Source organism: Drosophila montana, unplaced genomic scaffold (genome assembly GCF_035044405.1).
Source record: "Drosophila montana isolate Dmon_TW-CO22-7 unplaced genomic scaffold, ASM3504440v1 contig_920_1, whole genome shotgun sequence".
Lineage (NCBI taxonomy): Eukaryota > Metazoa > Arthropoda > Insecta > Diptera > Drosophilidae > Drosophila > Drosophila montana.
Window position 1 is genome coordinate 312,980 of NW_026999206.1, and position 27,787 is coordinate 340,766.

At 45.3% G+C, this 27,787-nt stretch overlaps 1 protein-coding gene across 1 annotated transcript; it reads right to left on the bottom strand.

The window, feature by feature from the left end:
* Positions 1-328: 328 nt before the first annotated feature.
* On the bottom strand, positions 329-27,787 carry Vsx1 (Visual system homeobox 1). Its single transcript, XM_064699410.1, has 3 exons — positions 26,575-27,787; positions 8,977-9,797; positions 329-1,577 (listed from the first exon to the last, which is right to left on the bottom strand). The coding sequence occupies exons 1-3, from the start codon at positions 27,155-27,157 to the stop codon at positions 387-389; spliced, it is 2,595 nt and encodes an 864-aa protein (XP_064555480.1). The 5' UTR covers positions 27,158-27,787; the 3' UTR covers positions 329-386.

Here is a 27,787-nt window from a genome sequence, read left to right on the forward strand (position 1 = left end):
TTGTGTTTTTCCTTTTTCTTTTGTAGCTTAAAGTTAGAATCTGTATTTTCTTTATTCTTTTGTTGAATAATTTAATATTTACATGAGGCAAAAAAAAAAAAAAACTGGTGAATTAATTAATTAATTAATTAATGCTATATATGTATGTATTAGCTGAATGCGTGTGTGTGTGTGTGTGTGTGTGTGTGCCTTAGGTATATGAAAAAAAATTGTTATCGATTTAAATATTTAATTAATTTATTAGATTTATGCTTAGAAAATTAACATTGCCGAGTTGCAGCGCCGCCCCCTTCTCTCCGCCCCCTTCTCTCCGCCCCCTTCAATAAGTATTTGTGTGTCCAGCCTTGGCGTTGGCTCGCCTAGAACAACACATCGATGTACATGTTTCATCTGCTGCCGCCTTCGTGCCCGCCCCCGCCCCCGCCGCTGCCGCTGCCGCCTCCTGCGGCGAGGTGCTCCTGCTTGACCTTGAGCAGGAGCTGCTGATGGGACAGCGCCTCGTCCTCGTCGTCACAGATGTCAATGTCGCCATCGGCATCCGCATCGCCGTCCACATCCGCATCCGCATCAACATCGGCATCGGCATCGGCATCGCAATCCTTCTCCATGTCCTCGTCCTCGTCGGGCTCCTCCTCCGGCTCGGATTCGGCAACGGAAACAGCGGCCGCGGCGGCCACAGCGGCAGCGGCATTGCGCGCTGCAACCGCCGCGGCGGCAGCGGCAGCGGCAACAGCTGCCTCGGCATAGCCGGCGGTGCCATGGTGGTGCATGTGCATCGCATGCTGCACCGCCGCTGCCTGCTGCTGCTGCTGCTGCTGTTGCTGCTGGCGTCGCTCTGCCGCCGCCGCCGCCGCTGCCTGCTGCTCGGCCAGATGCTGCTGCTGTTGCTGCTGTTGTTGTTGCTGCTGCTGCTGGAGCTGCTGCAGGTGGTGCAGGTGCTGCTGCTGGTTGTACGGATGATGCTGCTGGCCCGTCTGCTGCTGCTGCTGCTGCTGCCCCGTCGGATGCGCGCCGTGATGATGATGGTGATGATGATGATGCATGCCCGCGTGCATGGCCGCCGCAGCAGCGGCTGCGGCAGCGGCATCGCCATGATGATGATGCGCCGCAGCGGCGGCTGCAGCGGCCGCATTCGCGGCAGCAATGTGGGCATGGGCATGTGCCGCATGGGCGTGTGCCGCATGGGCGTGGGCCGCATGCTTGCTCTGCTTGCCGCCGGCCGCGCTGGGCGGCGGCGGCGGCGCGTCGAACAGCAGACGCGATATCGAGAAACTGGAGATGGGCGAGTTGTGCGTGCTGCCCGCCGAGTACGAGGTGTTCGTGTCGTCCGAGGTGGGCGTCTCCCTGTCGCTCTCGTCGCTCTTCAGCAGCTCGGCGGCCTCCAGCGACTTCTTGTGCATGCCCAGCAGCCAGGGCGCCACGGACTCGTCCTCCTTGGCCGACTTGATGATTGTCTCCGGCAGCGGCAGCGAGTGCCTCACCATCGCCCCGTACAGCCCGTACTCGGCCATCTTGGTGCTGTGGCCCCAGCACTTCTCCGTCTTGCGCCACTTCGCGCGTCGATTCTGATACCAGACCTACGACAAGAAGAAGAGGGGAAGAAGAAGAAGAAGAGGAAGGTTTAATAAGCGATCAATCTCACTGAAGAGAGCTAGGGTATAACCGAACACAGGGTATACCCCAACAAAGATGATAAAAACATACGATATAAATAGCAAAGGCTTTTCTTTTTCTGTTCACATTAAAATACCCTGTACACAGTGTGCAAAACGGGTATATATGCTGTGTTCAAAAGCTAGGGTATCACAAGAGCAAAGAACAAAAACCCTAATAAAGATGATTAAACAATTCCAAAGATAATGTACCCTGCACATAATGTGAGTAACGGGTATATTGGCTGTGTGCTAAGTCTAGGGTATAGCAGGATCAGAGAAATCGACTTCAGGAAGCCCCAACCGTAATAGAACGATCCCAAAGAAAGAATGTTCTTCAGTGTTAATATACCCTTCACAAAGCGTGCGAAGCGGGTATGCTGGGTTTGCGAAAAAGGTTGGACAATAGATGGCAAATCGATCTCAAAGAGACCCCCAAATAGAGAACGGTCCAAAAGAGTTAATATACCCTGCACACAAAGTGCATAATGGGTATATAGGTTTAAGGTAATGCATAAAATATTCGAGAGAGGTAGCAAAATGTTCCTTCGACTCTCTCCTGCTGCACAAGCATATTTGTATACCCTGCACACAAAAAGTGTAGCGGGTATATTGGCTTTGTGAGTATACCAAGAGCATCTGGCTTGAATTGAGTTTACCCAAAAGGAGATAAGATGCTTATAAAGAGAGAAACTTTTTCAGTTTTAATATACCCTGTACAAAGTGAGTGAAACGGGAATATTGTTTTGTGTGCAATGCAATAAAACATTCGAAAGAGCTATCAAAGTATTTAAGTTTTTTCATCTCTCTGTAGCATATTCTCACTAGGATACCCTGCAATGCGTGAAATGGGTACATTGGTTTCGGAACAAATAAAGCTAGGCTATAAAGAGAGCATAACGAAGATAACAGAACAATTCCAAAGAAAGCCTAATCAGGGAAGGTTCTGAGTTAATATACCCTGCACACAATGTGCCTAATGGGTATATTGCACACACAGCCACATTTAGAAGACCATTCCCTGCAGTTGCATTCCCAGCAGCTGCATCATTAAAATTGATATGCGAGTTGCGCTGCTTATTCTGCATTCGCCGTGGCATTTGCTCAGATTACGCTCACATTTTTGCCTCGATTTTCAGCGAAATCTTTTCCCTATGCACAAAAAAAAAAAAACAAACTGCAGCTCAATAATTGGGAAAACAAAACCGAATCGGAAGCGAGTGTGGGGTCAACAGATAATTAAAATTTGGAGGGGAGCTTTTCCGAATCGCATTGCTTTAACCAGTTGAGAATTTGAAGGCGTTAAGCAACGCCAAAATTGAATGAAGTTAATTTAAAGAGTGAAAACTAGTCGCAGGCAACTTTCGGCTGTTGACAAAAAGAAAGCAAAAAGAAAGCAAAAAGCGAGGCGAAGGAATATCCGTGAGGATTACACAGCTCCCCCGATCCCCCGCCCCCCCGATCCAGTCATATAAACAAACGGCGAAAATTTCATTAGTGAAAATGCGATAATTACGCATAAACAGGAGGAAAAACAAAAAGAAAATGAAACAGGGGCAGAAGCAGAGCAAATGGAGTTAGCAAGGACACGAACCGAGTGCGAAGGATGGGCAGATCTATATCTTTAGCCTTATCTGTATGCATCTATATAAGTGTGTGCGTGTGTGTATGTGCGTGTGTGTGTGTGGAGTGCAGCAAAGCGGCCAAAAACTAATTAAATTAAATGCAACAACAACGACTTGGGGGCGAGTGGGCGTGGCAGCGTCTATTTGGACTCGAGCGACGTCTGAGCCGATTGAGTCGAAACGCCACTTGTCACACAGACAGACCCCCCTCCCCCCCTTCCCCCCTTTCCACCCGCTCTTCCTTTGCCCACTTGTCTATCTACTGCCCGCCACGCCCCTCTGTCTTGTTTGGCAGCGACACGCGCTGATTTTGTAGTACTTATTAGTAGCACACGAAATGTTGCCAGCAGTTTTTCCATTTTCGTGCATTAAACGGTCAATTTTCAATTTCACAGACAACTTGTAAAGTGGGTGCGTCTCAAGGGGTATCAGGTTAATGGGGTGAGGGGGGGGGGGGAGTAGGGGGGTTGTTGTTGCCGCTGTTGCTGCTGTTGGTTGTGTGTCTCCCGGGGGACAGCTTAATCTTCTGTTGTGAAAAGTTCAGGCTTTCCCAGGGTTGCTCTCTCTCTCTCTCTCTTTCCCCCTTTCTCTCTCTCTCGCTCTCTCTCTCTCTCTCACTCGCTTTGGCTGCATGTGCCGCAATTCTCTGCGGACCATAAAAATAGAAGTCGACGGCGGTCGCATTAAATTTGCTTGCCACGCGGCCCGCTGTCCATGCTTAGAGATAGTGGTGAGGGGGGGGGGGGGGAATCGTTGTTGTTGTTGGTGTGATGTCAACATTTGCATTTACAGTTGTTTAGTTTTGTTTGCCGCTGCACTTGAGATGGCAACAAGAGAAACACGCGGCAAAAAAAACATGGCAAATTAAATCTGCTTGAGTTGACAACACTTAACACCAAACCAACCCACCCCCCACCCCCCCCGCCATGCCGCCCCTGGCCCGCAAGCAAGTGCAGTGGTAGTAGTGGCTGGGGGAGCGGAAGGAGGATAGTTGCGCGAGGAGGGGGGGTGGGCACTGGGCTCAATCAGTTTTGCTAATGCGTTGATAAATGACTTTTTAAAATGTGCCCAGTTCTCAGTGTTGTGAAACTTGCCACTGTTTGCCTGCTGCTGCACTGGCCAGCAGGGAGAGAGGGTGGGTGGGGGGGGGGGGGAGGTAATAGAGGCGGGGATTGGGTTTAAAAAATGCTAACAAGTGCGGCACGCGGCAAGCTTTTAATATGCCATCTTCTGTTAGTTGATTTTATAGTCGATTACCCTATAAAGTGAGGGCATGCAAGAGGGTAGCTCATTAAGGTCTTTGACTAGGTTACAGGGTATTCTACAGCCTATGTCTATTCAATTTGTAATGCTTAACATGGGCTTTTGCAGCCGATTACCCTGTCCAAAAGGGTAGCTCATCAATTGAGGCATTAGACGAGGCTACAGGGTATTCTGGAGCCTATGTTTATTCTATTTCTTATTCCTTATACTGTGTTTTGCAGTCGATTATCCTACACAAAAGAGTAGCTTATTGAGGCCTTAGACAAGGCTACAGGGTATTCTGTAAGTTATTCCATTTTCGAACTGTTAATACCCTGTATTGCTGCAAATGGGCTTGACTGAAATGTGCTGCACTTTTAATATTATTATGAGGGAATCCAAAAGCTTTTTCAAATCGCAAGCGAGTTTCTCGAGCCATGTCCAAAAATGCAGGCCCAACTCTGAGAAAAAGCTAAGCGAATATGCCAGATCTTAAAAAAGTATCATTAGACATATTTCTATAAGGATTTATTTGCCATCTGGTGACTCATATGTATACAAAAAGTCGATTTGGTAACATCCCAGTCTTGAGTGCAACTTCAGAATCTTGGGATCAATTTGATCTAGAGATCGGAAATTTAGTAACCAGCTGCTTGAAGACGAAATTAAACTTATTGGCAGATAATTTACACGGTATCTGCTAGTCGTGCGCTTTAGATTCTCTTCGCAATCTCTCAGCTATTATCTAACTACTTTTTTTGGTTGCATTTTTTAACGATGCAAAAAAGCAGAAAAAAAAAATGCAAATAGCAATTTGTGTAATGCTTTTGTTTCATAGCCATAACCTCTTTTGTTTAAATGTTAATTACATAATTATGCATAATCATTTTAAATGTGTGCGTGTGCGTGAGTGTGTGTGTGTGTGTGTGTGTTTTAACAGCTCATTAAAAACGCAGCAACATCAGCAGGAAAAGCAAAGAAAAAAAAAATGGTAAAATGGCGGGGCGGGGCGGGGCAGGGGCAGGGGCTGCTGTGTAAAGTGTATAATTAATGTGTAAACGCGGCTGAGCAGTTAAAATTATGCAAAAAAAAAAAAAGAAGGAGTAGAAGAAGAAGAAGAATGCAAAACATTTGTTACACTTTTGCTGATGATTTAAGCAGGGGTTGGCCGGGGACGGGGCCTGAGCACACACACACACACACACACACACACACACACAGCAGGAAGTAGAGGGAGAAAATAAAGAGCTGCACAGCACGTGGAGAAAGTTGACGAAGCGAGAGTTTTTTTCATTTTGTCTGTTATCGATAACAACAAATCGATAACGGCTTAAATGCTATCGTGCATTTTCTTAGAGTTCTCGAGATAAACGCAGATACGGCTATTTGAAGAGCTTTTACTCACGGGTTGAGTTTGCTTTAAATCAATAATGTTGCAAGGTGGCAAGTGCTTCAGTTAAGCTCTGCTAAGCTCTCGAAAATGTGTTTAAGTAAAGCGAAATTATTGGTGCTTGAGCGATTTCCCTTGAGAGTTTGCCATTGTGCCTCAGCTATGCAATTGCAACAGGCGGTGGAGTGCATGGCGAATGCATTTTAAATGCATTTGCAAATTGTTTGCATTGTTTTTAAGGTTTTTTTTTTTTCGTTATTTTATTTTTCTTGCTCATTTTGTGCCTTTTCTGTGTAGTGTACTTAAAAATGTGGACAAGAGCATGTTGAAATTAGCAAAGAAACAATGAGCCAACACACAAATGGAGCAGCGCGGCGGAACTGAGTCAAAGTCCCGAGAGCCAATTGCAGTGAGGGCCAAACACAATGCCTTCTGTCATGCATCTGCCATCCTTGTCGCACCAAGCCCTGCACACGCACACGCACACGCACACGCACACGCACACGCACACGCACACGCACACGCACACGCACTCGCACACGCACAGGCGACAAGCAAGGCGCAGCTAAACAGAAATCAGCTCAATAGGCTCTGTGAGCATGTGGCTAATCGAGTCGGCAAAGCGCATTAGCGGCAGTTAGCTAAACACGTTGTCGCCACTTTTGTCGCCTGTCAGCTTTGTTGACTTTTGACAGCGGCAAATTCGGTTGATTGTCAAGCTTTTGCTGCTGCGCCAAACTACTCTCGCCGGCCATTGCGAGGCGCGTGTGTGAAAGGGAGCGAGCGCAAGCCCAATGACATGCTGCAGGCGTGCGAGCGAGCCAAAAACACGTTTCGCCCGGCCATGCTTCTTTCTACGTTACAGCTACGTGCAAAAATAAATTGACAGCGTCGTAGAAAAGCAATAAAAGAATGAAGAAAACACAAAAACAAAATACAGCAGCAGCAGCAGCAGCAGCAAAAACAACATGCACAGGGGCGAATATGCACACGCACACATACACACACACACACACACACATACACAGACAAGTACAGTGAGAGCAGCAGCGGAACACATACAAAATGGAATGCAATTAAAAACGGCAGGCAAAAAAACAAAAACAATCAACGAGAGCGAACGCAGCGAGAGCGAAGCGAACTTTTAATGGTGGCTTCGATTTGTTGTTGTTGCTGCTGCTGCTGCAGTTGTCTGCATGTATTTGCATGGCTGCCATTGTCGCCGTTTCCGCACCGCGTCCCCTTCGCGACAGCCCCTTGAAAATTGCACTCATCGCCAGTCGCATTTCGCATTCGTAGCCTTGGCTCTTGTCGTCGTGTCGCGCTGTTGCTAATGATTGCCTCCGTCGCCGAGTGCCAAGTGAGAGCCCCCCCCTCACCCTCACCCCGCCCAGTCACTCGACAACAACAACAACAACAACAACAACAACAACAACAACAACAACAACAACTCCCGCTGCCATTCCCGAACGGCATTTTTCAAGCTGTGCGCAGACTGCGCCATATTTGCACTTAATTGAAGTGCGTGCGTGTGTGTGTGTGTGTGTGTGTGTGTGTGTGTACTTCGTTTTACTTGTGCGTATTACATTTTTTTGCAAGCCAATTGTGCTTGTTAATTTGATTTGCACTCACACACACATAGCCCCCCGCTACCCACATCCCCTGCTCTTTGAGTGGACAGGCTTCAAAGTGAACGTCAGCCATTTGGCCACCGACTTCTTGTGCTTTCATTTGTTGCCGCCGAGTGCCCCAACCCCCCCATGCAGCCCCTCCCCATCGCAGCCGCTGTCACTTCTTTTATCATTTGCCCTCTTTACCACACCTTCGTCTCGCTCGGCGCCATCTTGCACACCTTATGAAGTGGTCAAATTAAGCTTGCAGAAAGGTGGTTTTTTTAGGAGGGTAGAGGGGGGGGGGTTCTACCAGGATATGTTGCGCTAGGATTTGGAATCTTTAATGGATTCCTTATTTTCCTAAATAATTTTATTTTTATGCATTTCAATTTAATGGAATAATCTGATATCTTGCCAAATTTGTATTTTCAACTAACTTGGCATCCTGATATATCTAACATATCCCGATTTCTTTCTATAATCTATTTGTCTCTTCTTCTTCTTTTCATTCTCTGATAAGTCGCATTGCTTTTTGCACTATTTCTTCCTGATAAAGTGGCTTTTGTTCTTTTCGGAACAATCTTAAGTATACCAAAAAAAGTAATATTTATAGCTTGTAACTGTTTTCTGGATTAGGTATATCTGTAAGCCGGCATACATCAAGAATCTTAAGAGAGTATCTTCAAACTATCTTCCATCTTTTTCTCATCTGATATGTAATGTTTTTTTAGTTTTTTCCTTTCTAATTAAAAAATAAAGACAATATATTGGCAAACTTGAAGCCTAAGGAACGCACAATTACATAATAAGCAGCTATATATATTTTTAAAGTAAAGCTCTTCATATTTAATATCAGAATATTGTATTATATGATATAGGGGGAGTGTCTCTATGAATTTCCCAGTTGAGTTATGTAAAAAGAGGCAACCCTTTTGAAGAGCTTGCATTGGGCCCAGCTGCAGCAGCTGCTGCTGTTGCAAGCCCATTGAAAGTGTTGCAAGGTGAAAGTGTCTGGGCTGGGCTTGCCCCTTGGGATGATTCGAGGTCTCGATCATTGTCGCATTTTTTGCAATTTGCGATTTTTGGAGTGTCGGCGAGTGTCGCCTGCCACGTTTTCTTACTTCATTTGTGCCGTTGTTGCTGTTGTCGGCCGTGTTGCAAGAGTGTGTGCACTCGTAATTATGTAATCAGTGTGCCTCATTATGTGGCACTGTGTGTGTGTGTGTGTGTGTGGCAACACTTGCCAAGTGCCGCAACAACAAATCGAAGCAGCAGCCGCCTTTGATTTTGATTTCTGCCCCTCGACGGCCATAAACCAAAACGCGAGCGTCGCCAAAACTTAACGAGCGACCATAAAAACTGGACGCCATTTGGCGCTTGCAACAAATCCTTGCCGCCGTGGCACGTGCCACTGCAGTGCAAAGTGACATTAAAACGTAGAACGTATAACTCACCTGTATGCGATCCTCGGCGAGGCCCGTCTTCATGGAGAGCAGCTCCCGGGCACTGACATCCGGATAGTGGGCCTCCTTGAAGGCCTTCTCCAGCTCCTCTAGCTGGCTGCTGGTGAATATGGTTCGTCCGTGCCGGCGCTTGTTCTTCTTCTTGCCGCCGGGACCGGCGCCACCGGGGCCGACGAGCACATCGACGCCATGGCCGGCCAGCAGCCCATTCGGATTGGCAGCGCCGCCAGCGCCGGCGCTCAAAAATGCCGCCTCGTGCGCATGATGCACATGTCCGTGGACATGCCCATGCCCATGCCCATGCCCATGATGTGCGGCATGGGCGTGGTGTGCATGATGGGCGGCCGCCGCGGCAGCGGCATGATGATGTGCCGCCGCTGCCGCTGCCGCAGCATGCTGATGTGCCGCCAGAGCGGCATGATGATGGGCCGTCGCCGGCTGGCCGCCCTGCTGATGCTGTTGCTGCTGCTGCTGCTGCTGCTGCTGCACGTGGGCCAGGGCGGCGGCAGCGTTGGAGGAGGACGAGGCGGCCGAGGGCGAGCAGCGGCTGGCCGTGGAACCAGAGCCGGAGCCAGACCCAGAGCCGGAACCGGAACTCGCGCTGTTGTTGTTATTGCCGTTGCTGTTGTGGCCATTGCTGCTGGCGCCGTTGGCGGAGCCGCCCGCTTGCCCATTGCTGAGGGCCGTGGGTGAGCCGAGCAGTGAGGCGCCAGTGTCCAGAGCCGCGGCGCCAGATTTGCTGGGCGACTGCTCATCGCCGCTGGCATTGGCCAAGCTGCTGGCATAGTCCTGGCCACGTGCGGCCGCTTGTTCTGCAGGAGGGAAAAGAACAAGGGAAAGAGATGAGCATATTTTTTTTGCTGCACGCCTGTTGCATATGCCGCAGACATTCCTGCCGCTTGCTTAACACATGTCCCAACCAGAGCGATGGCAATCGCAGTCGCAGTCGCTAAACCAACTGCACAACTCAATCGCATTTCCCTTAAATGCCTGACAATAGACGCTGTCAGACATGCGAGAGCTCATCCTTCAAAGGAAAATGCTTATAGAAAAAAAAAAACCTCAGCTCATGCTTATAGAAAACCTGGCAATGGCCCTGGCCCTGCCTGGCCCCTGGGTCCTAGATTTTTCGCACACGATATGCGACAGCTGAAAATTGTTCCATGCTCGCTTGCCTTTCATTCAACAGCGCGCAGATTTTGACAAGTTGCCAGGATTTATTCAAATGTCAGCGAAGGGTTAAGCGCACGTCCTCTCAGCAACTCGACTCGACTCGACTCGACTCCTCAGTCTGGCTCTGGCTCTGGGTCTCAGTCTCAGTCTCGTTCTAGTTCCAGTTCCATATTTCGTGCATGTTTTTCTCCTTCTTCTCCTTCTCAGAAAAATTTGCCACAAAATATTTTCTTTAGCCAGTTTTGTTTGGCTTTTCATGCTGCCTACTACAAAGACATGGGCCAACGGGCGGGGGGAACTGGAACCGGGTCTACGAAATCAGCAAGATGGTTTCGTGTTTGCTGTGCGACTGTGTGTGTGTGTGTGTGTGTGTGTGTAGTGTGTGTTATGTTTCGTGTGCGCTTTGTTTTGACAATTAGGGTGTTAGGGTGTTAAGTGGTTTAGCCCTTTTTTTTCTTCTTCTTTTTCTAGCTCGGCTCAGGTCTCAAATTAAACGGGAATCGGCTTAGGCGTGTCGCACGGGGCGTTCTATTGTGATTATATAGTTATATGTGTGTGTGTGTGTGTGTGTGTGTGTGCGTTCACAATGATGGTCTCACTTTTCACCATAAGCGAAATTAGTTTCCGGGCCACTCGCTCAATCAACTTCCGAACTGACTCGGAATGCGAACGGGTTTAATAAATTCCATTCGTTGTTGGCTTTCTTAAGTGTCTACTTTTATATATAATACTTTAAGCATTATATAGCATATTATATTCTGGCCATAAATAGCTCTAAGCTTCAGGGGAAACTTAGTCCCAAGCTGTGGCAATCAGTGCGAGAGAGCCAGAGCGAAAGAGGGCGGAAGGATAACAATACTCTCATAGGAAAGAGAAATACTTGATATTTCAATTGTCTGCTTTTTACTATATAGAATATTATTTTTGTACAAATTGCATTGAAGTTTGTTCGATTCCCGTTTCGTTTCGAATGCCTTCAGCTCATTTTCAAACTTACGATCTCTCTCTTCTCAGCGCTCTACTTCTTCCATTCTGTTGGGAATTTTCACATTCTTGAACGGACTACATTCATTTCAATTCTCTTTGAATCTTGTTTTCACTACATTTATTTATAATCCTATAAATGGAGCATACTCTTCTCTCTGGCATTGCAAACTTGATTCCCTGTGGAGGCTTTTATAATTTTGTCCTGCAATGCTTAGAGTATATATATATATATGTATATATACATGCTTGTTCAGTATCATCTTGATCAAACTCTGCAATTACGAGCTTCTCTCTGCTGCGTGAGCAAAACTGGTCTTCCAGGTCTTTTGTCAGGAAACTTTGTTTCAGGCAGCATATATGGCGGATCGGACGACTATATCGTATGGCTAACATAGGTCTAATCTGTCGAAAATTAAACTCTTTCATGGATAGATCCTCTTCAATATATATGTATATAGTAAATCGGAGAAGTATATCGCATATCACAGATATGATCGCTCGAAAACGGATGTGCTTAAGGGATAAATCCATCTCTATATATATCTATATATGTATAGATATATATGTATATATCGGACCACTATATCGTATAGCTACCATAGCTATGAATGGCTATACGAAATAATAAATAATCAGATATCCAAGATATCCCTGCTATATATATATATATATACATATATGTATGAATATTTTCCTTACTTTATATATGATGTATATCTATATATATATGTCTATATCTATATATATATGTTATATATATAGTATGCCTTGAGCGAGCACCTTCAACTGATGCCTCGGTGCCTGTCACGACGCGAGAGCTTGCTCAGTTGTTGTTGCTGTTGTTGTTGTTGTTGCTGTTGTTGTTGCTGTTGTTGTTGTTGCTGCTGGTTGTCATGTGGCTGTGATTGTTTTTATTGCCTGGCTACTTTGGCGGGCATAATTAGACACACATCAATTAACAATTAGCTAACGACAGCTGCCCAATGTCCAGTTGGCCCCGCACACACACACTCGCACACACTGGCACACACTCGCACACACTGGCACACACACGCACACACACTTATAAATAGCAACAACAAGGCCTTCGTCGCCCACTTGTTGGGTGCGGCGGGCTGCCAGATGAGTTGAGGGTCCGTTCGCCCGGTTAGCCACTTTGGTCAGCTATCGATGTCGGCTGCTGTTCGCCTTGTTGGTTCATTTCGGACCGGTCTGCTCTCTCCCCCTCTCTCTCTCTCTCTCTCTCTCTCTCTCTCTCTCTCTCTCGCACTCGTTCGTTTTTGGCTACTAATTCAATTTGCTGCTCGGACCGTGCTGAACCGGGTCGCTTGGGTTTTGCCTGGGTCTGGTCAATGAATCGGCGCCATGAGTTGCTTGATTTTCTGTCATGCGATATTTTGCGGTTTGCCTGATGGCCCCTGCACACCCCCGTCCCCCGTCCCCCTACACATTCCCAGTATTCGCTTCACATTCTTCTTTTGCTTTGTTTCGCCCTTTGGCTCGGTTTTATGCCCAGCTTCCCTGCTACCCCTTCCCGCTCTGCCCATTTTCCAGGTTCATTTTCCGCCTAAATTAATTTGATATTGAAGTTCGCATCTTTTCCGCTCTACGACTGTAATCTATACCCAGCTGACCTCCCTCTCCCTCTCCATCTCCCTCGCCCTCACCCTTGCACTCTCCTCCTCCTGCTCCTGCTCCTGTCCAGTCCTGGCCACTTCAGTGGCTCCTTTGTGCGTTTATTAAATGTTCAATTAAGCAATTTTCCAGCTAAGACTGGCTTTGTTTTGTCGATTCTCTTCGGTTATCGATATCTTGTGCTATTTAATGAATTTCACATTAACTGGCTGCCAATGGGCGGGGCAGGGGCGAGGGCCGGGGGCAGCGGGTGCGGCACTCTTTTAATGGGATAATTTGCCAATTTGTTAAACGACAGTCCGTGGATGAGGCGAGGCGAGGCGAGCCGAGGCGAGGCACCGACAGGTCTCAAGTAACTGACCATTTATCTTTAAGATCAACTATCGATAATTGCTTTGATAAGTGTCGAGAAACGAACGCGTTGAGAAGGCCTATTTAAAGTCTGGATGGGATGTAGAAGGAGCTGTTAGCTGACTGTTTGAGGATTTATTTTCCCAACTAGTTGAAGTGAGGAAGCAGGCGAATTGCGAAGAATGAAATAAATGGATTAAAGTAATATCGATAACTTTCGCATACTCGTTAGACATAAGACATGATGCTCGTTAATTATCGATAGTTAGGTGTATTTAAGTAACTGCACTTATCGATAACTATGGCATAGCCGACATACTTAAGAGTCATGGCACACTTTCTGTGACTATCGCTAACTATCGATATTATATGTATACACGTAACTACAACGATCGATAACTATTGTATAGTCGATATACATACGATTTATGGCACACGTTTTGCGAATAGCATTATATAAGTACTCAATGTCAATTAGCTCTCTTTCGATAACTATCGATAATTGCAGCATGTACTCATAGCTGGTACACAAATTGTCGTTAACACCCCACTTTCGCATACTATCGATAACTAGCGCAGATACATAAAACTACACCCATTTAATTAATGCCCTCTTCCGCTGTTGCTCAGCTTTCTTTCGATAACTATCGATAACTACAGCATGTACTTATAGCTAGGGCACAATTTGTCGCCCATTTCGCTAACGTTCCTCCTCACATTCGCATACTATCGATAACTACCGCAGAGACATAGAACTGTTTTCGGCTTTCTTTCGATATTTATCGATAACTATTGTAACTATGTATTTACTGTAACATTCAATACTCATTGCACACAATATGTCGTTCTCTTCTCAATTACATTTACGAGTAGCTACCCACAATTCCGCTTGATATTGGCCTTGCTACTCGCATTTGTCTAAGTCTAAAGCGCTGCGATAAATGGCTGCCAAGGCAACTAGTCCCCAACCCCCCCGACCCACAACCACCGCCCGGCAATTCTGAAGCAAACGTGCCACAAAGCTGCGCCTAGTTGCGAGCGAGTCGTTTATAGAGAGACGCAATGTAAAATTACCAATAAAGTCAAATTGAAATTGCCAGACATATTAATAAAAGCCGCGGCCCGGAAGGCCGCGTGGTGGAGATGGAGGCGCAGGCTGGGCTGGGCTGGGCTGGGCTGCCGAGAAGATACCCTCGCCGCTTGTGGCAATGCGTAGACAACGACAATTTGGCGAATGAGCCGCACGGGTGCCACCAAAAAACGCAAACTAGACCAAAGGAGCGCAGGGAGGGGAAAGGAGCTGAACAAAAAATAAAATAAAATAAAAGAAAATAAAACGCGATGCCTTGCGCCAGAGTTTCTCTTAGCAATTCTCTGTGGCGATATTTTTGCTTTTAATTTTATTTCACTGAATACCTTGAGGGGCATGCAAGGGTGGAGAGAAAGGGAGAAGAGGGGGGGGGGGCGAGGGGTGTAAAGTGGTAGCGAGACGCCATGAAGGAAATTTCTGTTGACAGGAAATACACTCGAAATTGGCAATTTTGCATTTACGTTAATAATACTCGAGCGTATTTACTACTTACGTAGAGAGAAGCGTGGCGTAGGGGCAACTGGCGAGGGGCGAGGGGTGAGTGGCAAGGGAGGTAAGGCTGGCAAGGAGGGTGTGGGGGCGTTGCCAAGCTGCCGGCTGCCGGCTGTCGGCTGCTTTTGCTGTCTAGGCAAAATGGGGCCACATTTGTAGCTGCTGCCAGTTCTACGTATTTATTTGCGCCAAGGCAAAAGAGATGCTCGGTGGTGGTAAGGGGGTGGGGCACGACAGTTGGGCGGTGGGTCGGTGGGTCGGTGGGGCGGCTGGTGGCAACTGGTAGCCAAGCATTGCTGAGCCAATATGACGCGCAATTATTTGTAATGGAGACGTAAATAAGTTGAAGAAGCAAAGTGGCAAAAACGACAAAGTGGGCAAAGGCAAATGTTTTTCGGTGGTGCTTGGCAGCAGCAGCAGCAGCTGCAGGGGGTGGTGCTGGGGATGGGGGGTGGTCGTTTAGTGGGGTTGGGGGGGGGGGCAATGCGTCTGGCGGGTGGTTAAGTTCCAAGTTGTTACACAAGCCCAAAAGTTGCCTTTTTGGGGGTGGCTTGCGGCATGGTGGTTGCTGCTCGCTGCCTTTCTCTCTGCTTTGGGGGTGGCCGCTGCTGCGGGAGACAATTTTTGGGCTTAGACAGCGGCCCCTCCCCAAACGCCAGCCCCACCCTGCCGCCTGCTGTTAGCTCGTTAACTCGATTTGCGCTGCGTGTTGTTTTCTTCGTATTTTTCTTTTTTTTTCTTTTTGTTCTCTTCTTGTAATAAATACGAAAAAGCGGAGGGCGGCAAACGGCAAACGGCGAGCGGCGAGCGGTGGGTGTCGGCATTCCCGTTGTTTTTTCCAAGATGGCGGGCAAACGCTGCAAGACGACATGCGAGTGCGAGCGAGAGCGAGAGCGAACGCGTGGGCGTCGAGTTTGGGGGCTAAAAATGAAATTTGCCTTTTTGGGTAACTTTATTTGGGGCGAGGGTCACATTTAAATGGGGGGGGATTAATTCTGGATAGTTGCTGGCTTTTGTTTTCAGATGTTCAGCGTTGCCAGACTGGTGCAAGTTCACGTTTAAGCAAACAGTCGAAATTCGCAACGAATTCAGAATTGTCGCCTTTGCATTCGATTATCTTCTAGGCAACACAAAGGCGATAAAAAGGGGGCTTGCTTTGAGATGGGGGTTGCCATACTTGACAAAATTAAAATTTTTAATTTTAACGATGTTCTTTACAGGGTTGCCGTGCTCGAGAAAAAGCAAACTTCAGATAAAGGAAACGCTATTTTGCCCGAAGTTTAGATAGACGATTCTTTCTAGCTTGCTAGTCGGTAGCTAGAAATTTGTGCTTTAATTGGTTAAGAGTTGCCATATATCTAGAACAAAATCGAGAAAGGGCTGTGCCTTGAGCGCGTTTTATATTTTTATGCGCAACTTTTCCTTTTAAAAAATGCTTTAAATTGGTTTTTTAAACTATTCCCAGCAACCTAAAAATGGGTTAATGTAAGTTTGTTGCACTCAGGGCTGCCATACTTTCGTTATATCACGCCTCTCTATGCAAACTAATGTAAAGGTCAACTTGTTTCTTTTAATTTCCGACCAGGTATAAGACTGGAATTGGAGAAGACAATATTTTGCAACGTGAAGAGCTGGATACTCTCCAAACTAGAACGTTTAGTGTTGCCAGATTGCCAGTAGCGTGCTCTATATACTAAGATCTGTGTTAGGCAACGTCTTTAAGCTAAAGTTTTAACAGAAAATTGTAATTACCGATACAGTTTGATAATTTCAGTTTTACTAGAACGTTCGCTTAAAGATTAAAGAGATGTGTAGCGTTGCCAGACTGCAATTGGATCACTGTACAAGCGATATGGACAGGCAATGCGGAATCGCTGTACAAAAATATCATCTTTATGGCATTTGCCAATTCCCATTGTTGCTGCCACTCAGCTAACTGCTGCAACAACAACAACAACAACGACAACAACAACAACATAAATGGCAACAATCAGACAACTGTTTGCGGCTGCCACTGCTGGGGCGACGTTTTGGGGCCGCGAGCTACACTTTTCCTGGGGTTTTGTGTTACGCTTATTTTCCAATTTCACTTTTTGCCATTGTTGTTGTTGTTGCCCGCACAAAGATTTTTGCTTGCCATTGATTTTCTGCTGTGCTTAAATTTGCTTACAGCTAACAAACAGCCCCTCCCCCACCACCGCCACCACACCCGCCCAATTCCCCTCATCCAAACCACTTGACCAAGCTTGGCGCATTGTGGTCGTAGTTCGAATTGTTGTTGTTGTTGTTTTGTATTCGAGTTTTTATGCGCTTTCGTTTTGCTCGCATTTCTTCAACCATTTTGCGTTTTGCTTCGCGTCGCTCAATTCGAACGCCGACCGCGACTGCGACTGCGACGTCGAGCGCGTTGCCAGCTGCGCTGAAGCAGTGAAGCTTAAATGAAATAATTGGGTAGTTAGTGAGCTTTTTTTTCTTCTTTCCTCTAGTCGTCCCACACCACATACCCCGCAGCTACCGCAGCTTCCACTGCGGCGGCTGCTGCCTTTAGTTGTTGTTGTTGTTGCTGTTGTTGTTGTTGTTGTCGCCGCCAAACGCCAAATTGCTTCAAATTTTTCTTCACTTTTGCATTCTTTAGCTTTTCAATTATGTATTTCCCCATGCACTTGAGCCTGCGCCAAAGACAGAGAGAAAGAGATAGAGCGGCGCGTGGAGCAAAGGGGAGAGAGGGAGTGTATAGAGGGGGATAGGGGGATTTGTTGCTGCGGACACGGCAGGTGCTTTGGCAGCGCCAAAAACAATTTTCTCATTTTCCAATTTCGCTTTTATTCTCTTTTATTTATGTTTAATTAGACGTCATTTTGCGTAGCTTTTGTTGTTGTTGTTGTTTCTGGGTAATCGGCATTCGCCGAGCGCCAAGTGGGCGTGGCTGAAGAGTCCGTAAACTCAACTTGGCCGCAATCGTGGCGCAATATTTATCGACATTAGCAGCATGCAGGTTATCGTTTAGCTAATCGATAACATAAGTGTTGATTAATGCAAATAGAAATCGAGCTCAAATGAAGCTTTGGTCGAGGTCAGAGTGCATGCCAGCTATCACTTAATTCTTCTAATTAATTCTAATTAATAACAAGTCAAGTTCAAAGATTCAATTGCTAAAACAATAAAAAAGTTAGCAATCGATAAGTGGAAAGATTGTTTCATCTTTCAACTAATTTATCGATGAAAATCACATGTCAGCTAATCGATAACAGATAAGGCACATTTATCGATCACTTGAAAGCTTTCAATCGGCCAAGCATTTATCTTTCAACTAATTTATCGAGCTAATCGATAACAGTGCCCAATCAAGAGCAGCTTTAAAAGTAGCTTCTAGCTTTGCACACTTATCGCTTACCTGAAAGCTTAGAATCGGCCAAGGAATCGCTGTCATTAAACGGACTTCAATCGTTGTTGGATTGAAATGTAAATTCATGCAGAGTAATCTAGTTGCAAACTTATCGATAAATGTTCAGCTGCAAACGTGCTTTTGTTTTTTGTGTGTTTAGCTACAGCATTCAAAGTGGACATGTTGCCCGCAACGAATCACAAACCGGGCCAAATTGTGTATTTTGCTTGTGTAAAATTCATTTGGCCATAAAACTGCCCCCCACCCCCCACCCTCCGCCCCTCCAGCCACAGTCGTAATGTGGCAGCCAGCAAACGTGCCATTCAAATGGGCAACTAACTTGCAACAAGCAACAACCCTTTTGTGGTCTTGTCCATTTCGGGGGCGCAACGTTTTACAACACTGCAAATGCTGGCACGGAAATAGCGGTAAATATAAAAATACACACTCGCACACACACACAGGCCGTTTAATGTGTCAGTTGTGTGCATGTGTGTGTGTGTGTTCAAATATTTATTAACCCATCAACACATGCGGAAGTTTTTCGGCCGTTTCGTTTCACATAACATTCAGACCCAAGGCCCAGTCCCAGAGTCAGGGCCCAGCCCCCGGCTGAGCGTGTGTGCGTGTGTGTGTTTTTGGTGGTAACAAATTCGTGTAGCGTTGCAAATTGCTGTCAACAGGGAAATTAATAAAAAGTCAAACGCTTTTTAAAGGCAACGCGCAACGCCTCGAACCCAGACCCAGACCCAGTCCCAGACCCAGACCAGGGCACTTTGGTACTCGGTACTCGGTAGTCGGTAGTCGGTATCGGGTACTCGGCTTTGGGCACTCGCTACTGGTTAACTGCGCTTGAGATCGCCAAATAAATTGCGCTTGGCAAATAAAATAAAGTTTAGTGCGAGTGGTGAGTGTGGAGGTGTGTGGACTATGCGTGTGGCCCTAAAATAGATTAACACGTTTAATATTCAATTTGCGCACGCAATACGCCTGTAAAAATGTCACGAGTCCCAGCGAGTCCTTTTCTCCTGGCGCATCGCCTGGGGTTGTCAGCCACTCGAACAGTTGCCGCCTTTGCGACCTGCCATTTGATTAGATTAACGACTTTCTAAGTGCCAAATTTGTCGGGGTAATTGCAAATATACGAACTTGCGGTATCTGAGTGGTGGATAACCTATCAGAGGCACTGTGAATGCAATCGAAACATTTGCAAAACTTTCATACTTGCATTTAATTCGCTTGCTCTTATATATGGTCTGTTTAGTTATTATGCATTTAATGGTATTCAAGACACTCTTCTGGTCTCTTGAGAGACTACGTGGAGGATAACCTGCCGAAGGAACTGTGACTGCATTCGAAACATTTGTAAATGTTTGATACCTGCATTAAGTTTACATGCTCCTATATATGGCAAGCATATTTATTATCCTTTTCATGGTATTTAACAAATTCTTCTGCTTTTCCGAGTAGCTATATGGATGATAACTTATCAAAGGCAGTGTGAATGCATTCGAAACACTTGGAAGTGCTACATGATTGGACTTAAGTCGCTTGCTGTTATATATGGCAAGCATATTTATCATTCTTTTTATGGTATTTAAGATTACTTATTTGTTGATTACTTGTCACAGGCATCGTGAATACATTCGAAACACTTGGAAGTGCTTCATGATTGCATTTAATTGGCTTGTTCTCTTATGTGGTATTCACATCTATTATCCCTTTTGTGCTTTGCTGTTGAAGGCATTCTTCTGCATTCTTCCGATCAAATTCACTGTGAATACATTCGAAACACTTGGAAGTGTCTTTTAATTCGTTTGCTATCATATATGGCATGCATATTTAGTATCTCTTTCAAGGTAACCAAGACCTGCTTCTGCTTTTATAGATTTAATGTTCTCTTCATTCTATTCAGATTGTTTATTTTTATGTTTTTCTCATCATTTTTCAGCTTGTTTAACTGAACTTATTCATTCCATTGCATTCACTTTATTCGCAAGCATTAATTGACCATGTATTCAAAGTTATGCAAAGTTTATTTTTCAACTTCATTCATTCGCAGCCTTTTGCAGCTTTTCACTTCTGAAACTCTTAACTTTATTTTTATCTGCAGTTAGATTCCTGGATTATCAAGTGGCGCCCATTTTGGTGGCAATGTTAAAGCGCAGCTTGGAGTCAAGTTTGGGCCGTGTGTCCATGTGTTTGGGCACTTTCTCAAAACAGGCAATTGTGGCTGTGGCTCCGGCTTAGGCTCTGGCTCTGGCTCTGACTGTGGCTCTGGCTGTGGCTCTGACTGTGGCTCTGACTGTGGCTGTGGCTATGGCCCTGGCCGTGGGCTCTGTGTGTTTGCCAGAAGGCTTTTAAATGCAAATCATGCAGAAATCATCTTGAGGCTTTCATCGAGTCGCTGTGGCTTAGCTTGGGAACAAAGCCACTTAAAGTGCGGCGCTGACTAGCCTTGTGGCTATAGTTAGAGCTATTGCTTAAGCTAGAGCCAGAGCTGGAACTGGGGCCAAGCTGTTTAGCGGGAGCGAGAGAGCGAAATGGGAAAATCTCAGCGAGTTGTTTACACGCTGCGGCGCACTCGAGTGCTTCCTAGAAAATGATGACGACGAATCTGCCAGTTGGCTGCCCCTGTCTGAAGTGTTCTGCCTTTGGCTGCATGATCAGTCATCGCTGGTTGTGGGGCAGGGGCAGGTGCTGTGGCGAAAGGAGGGGGAGGGGGGGGGGGGCAGCCAGCGCCAGCGTTTTGAGTAAAAGTCATAAACGAAGCTGGGCTGGAGGACGCGCTGCTTGCCACTTGCCACTTGCCACTTGCCACTTGTTGTCATCAATTTGTTTCGACTCTTTCACTTGCCACAAATGCGCTCCTCCGATTCACAATTTTCAATTCCACACATCCACATCCACATCCACATCCAATTGCAACTGCGCCGTGTTTATGCAGCAGTTGAGTTCGTGCCACTTGCGGCTGGCTCTCTGCCGTTTCGGGGAAATTCTCATTTCTTTCTTTTCTTTTTAATTTTATTTTGCGTTTCATTTGTTTACGTTTCGGTTGTTTGCTTTGGTCCGGTTTTTCGTGAAAACTGAACTTGTAGTTTTCCAATTACAACAAATTATTATCAAAACATAAATATGCCCCCCTCTCCTCTCCACTCCTCTCCCTCTCTCGGGCTGTCTTACCCTCTTCCCTTTTGGCCGACTCATTGTCACATAATTAACACTTGATATAGCAATTTTCTACAACAATTTCCACATTAGTTTCCCAAAAATGTGCGAAAAACTATCGAATTACCTTTGTCCGAGCTGGCAGGAAATGCGCACTCTCTCCCTCTCCCTCTCTAACTCTCTCTCCCTCTCTCTCTCTTTCTTTATTGAACATTTCGGAAGTGCGGCTGGGCGATAATATCGCAAATATCCTCCTTCTTTCAGCCCGATTCTTATCGCGTATTTTGCTTAAGAATTTGAGGTTAGTTTTTGTGTTTTTTGGGTTCTTTTTTTTTGTTGGCAAAATTGGTGCGATTGATTTTTATGCGATTCTTTTCTTTTCGGCAACACGCGTGGCAGATGCGAGCGAATAATGGCAGGGGAAGGGACTTGATTTTAAAAATGCGATAGAGCAAAGGTTCAGAAGTAGGCAGAAAATATTGATATTTAATAGGCACCCAATGGGTCAATTAGTAATATAAAAGGGATTGTCACAATGCGGCTATAGGATTAATTATGTGCTAAACATAATGCTAGAAATGAGTCAGTATATATGTATATATACCTACATATATGTTTGTAAAGATTAATTGATGAAGAGCTCAGCTTAATGATTTTAATGTTTGGTCAAGGATCAAAACGAACAGATGAGAAATAATCAAAAAAGAAATGTCAACTTCTGAGCATTATGCAATTTAACTATATGTATATACATAGATATGGATATAGAATGAGATTTAGATAATCTAAATTGCAAGGATACATTTTGGAACAGCTCTAAGATAGTAAGCCGCGCAGGCTTTGTATGATTGAGCATAGGAAACAGCCAACAGACAAAAAAGATAAGTTTAGGAACAGAAATGCGTGAATGAATGAATGAATATAGCTGTGAGGCCCGCCGATTGTAGCATAGCCTTAAATCTGGCCCGCATTTAGCAAAGCATGTGCGGCACTTGGAAAAAGCCACTCAACCATATATGTATATATATACTGTGTATATGTATACTGTATATATATACTATATTTATGATGAAAACCCAATTAAAAAACCAATTGGGGCGCAATTATTTGCCATTAAGACAAATCCACTTACGCTTTAACTGAGAAAAAAAATAAATAAAAAATGCCCAATGACTCAGGCCAAACAATGAGCAACAACAACAAGTCGAGTCTCTTGGCCAGTTAGCCAGGCCTGTTGCCCTTTTGTTGGCTGTTTGTCGTCTTCTCGGGCAACGCAAATGTGTGAAAAATAGTTGCGGCCATTACACAAACAACAACAAGAATAACAACAAGAAGAAGACAGGGCACAATGGGCGTGGGACAAGTGCCGCCAGCTGCTGACAGCGATCCTCAGGTGAAGAGCCCAAAAAATGAACCCAAACAGCAGCGAGAGGCCTCTCGATGTGACTTTGAGCAGCAGAAGCAAAAAGAAAAACAACATTGACGCAGCAGACACAGAGGACACACACAGGTCGCGCAGGTCGCGCAGGACGCGCAGGACTCGCAGGTCGTGGCATGACTTTCAAGTAAATATTTATTAAAATAAGAAAAGCAAAAGGGACCAGAAGAAGAAGAAGAAGTAGCAGCAGCAGCTGCAAAGTATGCTCCATATTGCGCCGCTGGCCATGGACTTTGTCCTGCCCGGCTGCTCAATGGCCACTCAAATTAAGGATAACAACGTGACGAGCCACCAGCAGCAGCAGCAGCAGCAAAGTAGCAATTTCGCAGTAAAAGGATATGCTACTGCATCCAAACCTCCTGCTCCTACATCTGACACTCCCAGCTCCCAGCTCCTGGCTCCTGCCGCTGCTCTAGCTTCTTTAGATCCTGCGCTGCGGTTAACCACTCGAGTCGATTTATTTTGTACACAACTAGCGCCACGGCCACTGCTGCTGCTCCTGCTGCTGCTGCTGCTGTGGCCATTGTGCGGGCCATAGAAAAGGACAAGACGTTGCCTTTTTTACAGCTCAACTTGGCTCGAAGCGTTGGCAACAACAACAACTACACGGATAGAAAACTTTGTTATGCAAACAGACTAAATGTGGCCCTACAGCAAAAAGCAGCAGCAGCAGCAGCAGTAGCAGCAGCAGCAGCAGCAGCAGCAGCGGTAGAAGAAGACGCTGCAGCAAACTGCGGAAAGGTCAACAGTGAAAGCAACAACAACAACAACAAAGGCTAAGGCGAAGAAGTGTGAAAATTGAACAAATGAAGTGCGTGTATGCCGTGTGTGTGGGCAGCAGCACAAACATTTAAGGATGCAAGCGAAAGAGATAGCAGAAAAACCCAGAGCGAGAGAGAGAGAGAGAGAGAGAGAACGAAAGCGTGAAAAGAGGGGCAAAACGAGTGCCGGAATATGTCAACGTGTGTGTGTATGTGTGTGTGTGTGTGTGTGATAGGTAGCTGTGGTCAAAAGCAATTCAAATAAATGTGTGTTCAACTTTGTGTGGTTGTGTGTATGTGTGTGTGTGGGCGTGACCGCTAAGGCAAATAAACTAACAAATGATATGGGCCACAAAGACGACAAGGCCCAAAAGGTGAACTTTATAAAATTGAATAGCAAATTAGATAAAAAGAAGAAGAAGAAAGGACCAAAAATATGAGCAAATTAAAGTTAAGGGCTGATCAGAGATGGCGAGAAAGGATGGGAGAGAGACAGAGAGAGAGAGAGAGAGAGAGGGGGGGGGAGTATACCAAACGATTAGAGAAATTCGAAGTACCTTATAATTAAAGAGAAAACCATGTCGATGCAATCATCTATATTATTAAGGGTAAGGGTATTATTATATCATATTTAACATACTATTTTATAATATTATCATACAGAGATATTGGATAATAAAACCCAAAAAAACAGTCAGAGCATTGCTTAATAAATATATTAATATATCAAATATTTTAAATATATGCATTGTATATACATATATTTAGATAATTATTTTTGAGAGTAATATATTTGAAAAGAACTTGATTAATTACTTATGATAATGTCAATGCAGTAGAATTGAAATCGGACGGATCGAACTACTATATCATATGGAATTAATTTCTTGTTTTTCCATATATCCTAACCCAACTTGGCATTTATCTTATATCTCTATAGGAGAACTCGGTCGAAACATGGGAACGTTTTATATGGATATAATTTCTGATTTTCCAGTTTCTTGTGATCTACATAATGCTCCATACATATCTAGCTGCTAGAATAACTCTTTCGAAAAATGAGACTTAAATGTTCGAAAAATTAGATTTCGTATAAAAAAATGTTCTATTTTTAAGGATAACTGCACGAAAATCCGCAAACACGAGCTTCAGAAATCTTCTAACTTACCCGCAAAATCGTTAGCCAGAGAAGGAGTTTAGAGCCTTTCTTTTATTTTGAAACTGGCTAAGAGAAAGACGCCAAGAATTGTGAATTGTAATTGTAATTTATTACAAAAAAAAAAAAACGCAATAATAAAACAATAAATAAACGAAGAGAATTTGAGCGTAATGCCTTTAAAGCTAATTGTTTTATATTGCGCTTCCTATAATCGATTTTGTGAGTTCGAATTTAAATACTTCTTGTAAGGACATGAGTACAGTGAAGGCTCCCCAAAAGCGAGCAGATGTCAAGGAAGTAAAGGAAAGAAACCTTATCCAATAATTCAAATGTATATCTTTAGATAGTATTTAGTAAGATGTATAACTATTATGGCATATATAGAGATCCAAGTCGACAAAACAAGATCCCTTTGCAACAATTGTCAAGAAGTAAATGGAAAAAGAAAAATGACAAAATGATGGAAATGGAAAAAGATGCTTTAACTCACATCTGTTAAGGTAGATTAAATCGAATAGAGGAAATCTTTCGGAAATTGCGTTTCTCTTTAATGATTCTCTCAAGACGTAAATGAAAAAATATGAAAAAAAATGTTCATTAACTCACATTTGTTGAGTTCATTTTAACGAAATCTTTCGAAAATGAATTTTTTTTTTTTGATTTCGTGGAGAAATATTATAAAATATACTATAACTATAGTTCATATATATCAGCAAACTATATAAAAAGCTTTTGCTCTAACCTGTATTCCACTCTGATAATAATACAAATAATAGAATAGAGCAAAAATTTCTTCTATGAATAAAGTATAGATCTGCTATATTTCTCAAAAGGATATTAAATGATATTCAGACAATCGCATTAAGTTTTTAACTAAGGCATTTGAAAGGTCTTTATTCTAATTGTAGTTTTTTCACAATTTTCTTTAAAGTATTTATTTTAATCCTGCAAATAGGTTTTTTTGGTTTTTAATCTGCACTTGATAAGCTTCAATATGTGAATATGATAAACTGAATTCGCATTATGTTACCAAAGGTAATTGTTAAATATTTGTCAAGTGCTTGTATAACAAATTTGTTATATATTTGCCAAGTGTCTAAATTAAGTCGTTCACTATCTTATCTATAAGAGTTAGATCCTATCCGAGTTACTTAAACTACTTTTATAACACATTTCCATAATAAATCTTCGCCATCTGTCCCGTTTTTTTCGTTCAGGCTTTATTGGCAAACAATTGAATATTGGAGTTGATTATTCAAATAGGATTCATATTGGATTCATATTGGAATGCAATTGACGCAATGCATGAGCTTCGATAATCATGCGCTTAATTAGCGTTACACACACACACGCACACACACACATATACGCAGTGAGTGGCTCACCGCGAGAAGTGTGAAATCTCACACACACTTCAGTCGCTGAATGCTGTCTATGTATGTATGTGCGTGTGGTTGTGTGCGTCTGTGTGTTATTAATAAGCTTCTGTGCACCCTTTGTCCTAATCATAGCTACCTACTAGCTCCGTCCCTCCCTCCCCCCCTCCCGCCTACCTATCGCCCGCACCAGCGACTTGTGTTTAATTTGTCGTTTTATTGTTTTAATTGTTGCCTGCCCAGCGAGGCGAAGAAACGCGGCCTTCGCCGCATCTGGCAACCCCTTTGCGGAGCGAGCTGCGGGCCTCAACTTGAGCTTATTAGAGCTGCGCCTAAAGAGTGGCCCGTTCGCGGATTCGTTCAGTTGCCAGTTGGTTGCTTTCGTTGTGTTTTTGTTGTCGTTCACTCTCTCGCCCCTCGCCTCTCGCCCCAAGCCCGTCGCCTCTCTGTGCGACCGCAAAGACAAAGCTTCTGTGCAGCTTTTGTCCTTGTCGCCGCCCGTCATTTAATTAGCCGTTACTTCAACACGTTCTAACGGCAAAATGCAACTGTCTCGCAGACGCTTGTTACTCACCTGCAAACTGGGCGCCGAAATGCTGCTGAAAGTGGCCGCGGAACTCGTGGGGCGTGCTAAAGCCGGGCGGCAGAAAGCCGCGCAAATAGGCGGCCGCCGCCAGCGTCGTCATATGATGATGATGGGCGGCCGCTGCGTTGGCCGGGTCGGCGGCAGCGGCATAGCCGGCGGCTGCATAGAAATTCGCCGGATTGAAGACGGGCAGCTGGCAGTGGGCGGCAGCAGCCGCAGCGGCGGCGGCAGCGGCCGCCGACAAACGTGTCACGTCCGGCGAAATGGAGCGCGAGTCGCGCGAGCTCGTCTGCTGCTGCTCCAGCGCTTGGGCAGCGTTTTGGGCGCTGCTGCTTACCGCCGACTGTTGCGGCGTGTTGGCGTTGCGCGGCGGGGGCGTGGCGGCCGGTGAAAGTGGCGCCTCGTTGGCGCTGGGCGTGGCAGCGGCAGCTGCCTGCGACGATTGTTGCTGCTGCTGTTGTTGTTGTTGTTGCTGCTGCTGCTGCTGCTGCTGTTGATAGGCACCGACGCCGACGCCGAGGCCGAGGATCTCCTGTATGGCAAAGGGTGTTCGCATTTTGGTTGCTTGCATTTTGCCGTCGGTAAGAGGAAGCGTTCGAAGCGTGCAGAGTTTGCCTTTTATAACGGTTTATTGCACTTGTTCAGCTAACGGTTATCATAGCTCACACGTAAAGAGGAACACAAAAAAAAAGCAGCACACACATAAGCGCGTACATGCAAACACACACACACTGTCGCACATGTGCGGCACACACAGCAAAAAAAAAGCACACACAAACACACAATATAAACAATATTCGATCAAGTCCAAAATGTTTCACCTCTGCTAATCCAATTCGATTCGAATTCGAAAATCGTGTGCGTGCGTGTGTGTGTGTGTTAGGTTTTTAACTGTTTTTTTTTTTTGAAGCACAAGACACGACAACACAACAAACAAGAATGCGTTACGCCAGCAGAGAGCTTTGCTCAGGCAATGCTAATGCCAGTACACGTGTGTGTGTGCGTGCGTGTGCTCAACTGGACGTCGTCTGACTGTGTCTTGTTCTGCTTGTGTGGGCGCTGACCGTTTGCGTTCGGCGTGGACAACGTACGAAAACGAACTGAAACCAAAGCGCGCGCTGCACGCGAGCAAAAGCGTCACGTCAACGTCAACGTCGCTGTCGCTGTCGCTGCCGGCGCCAGCTGCGACGCCAACGCACGT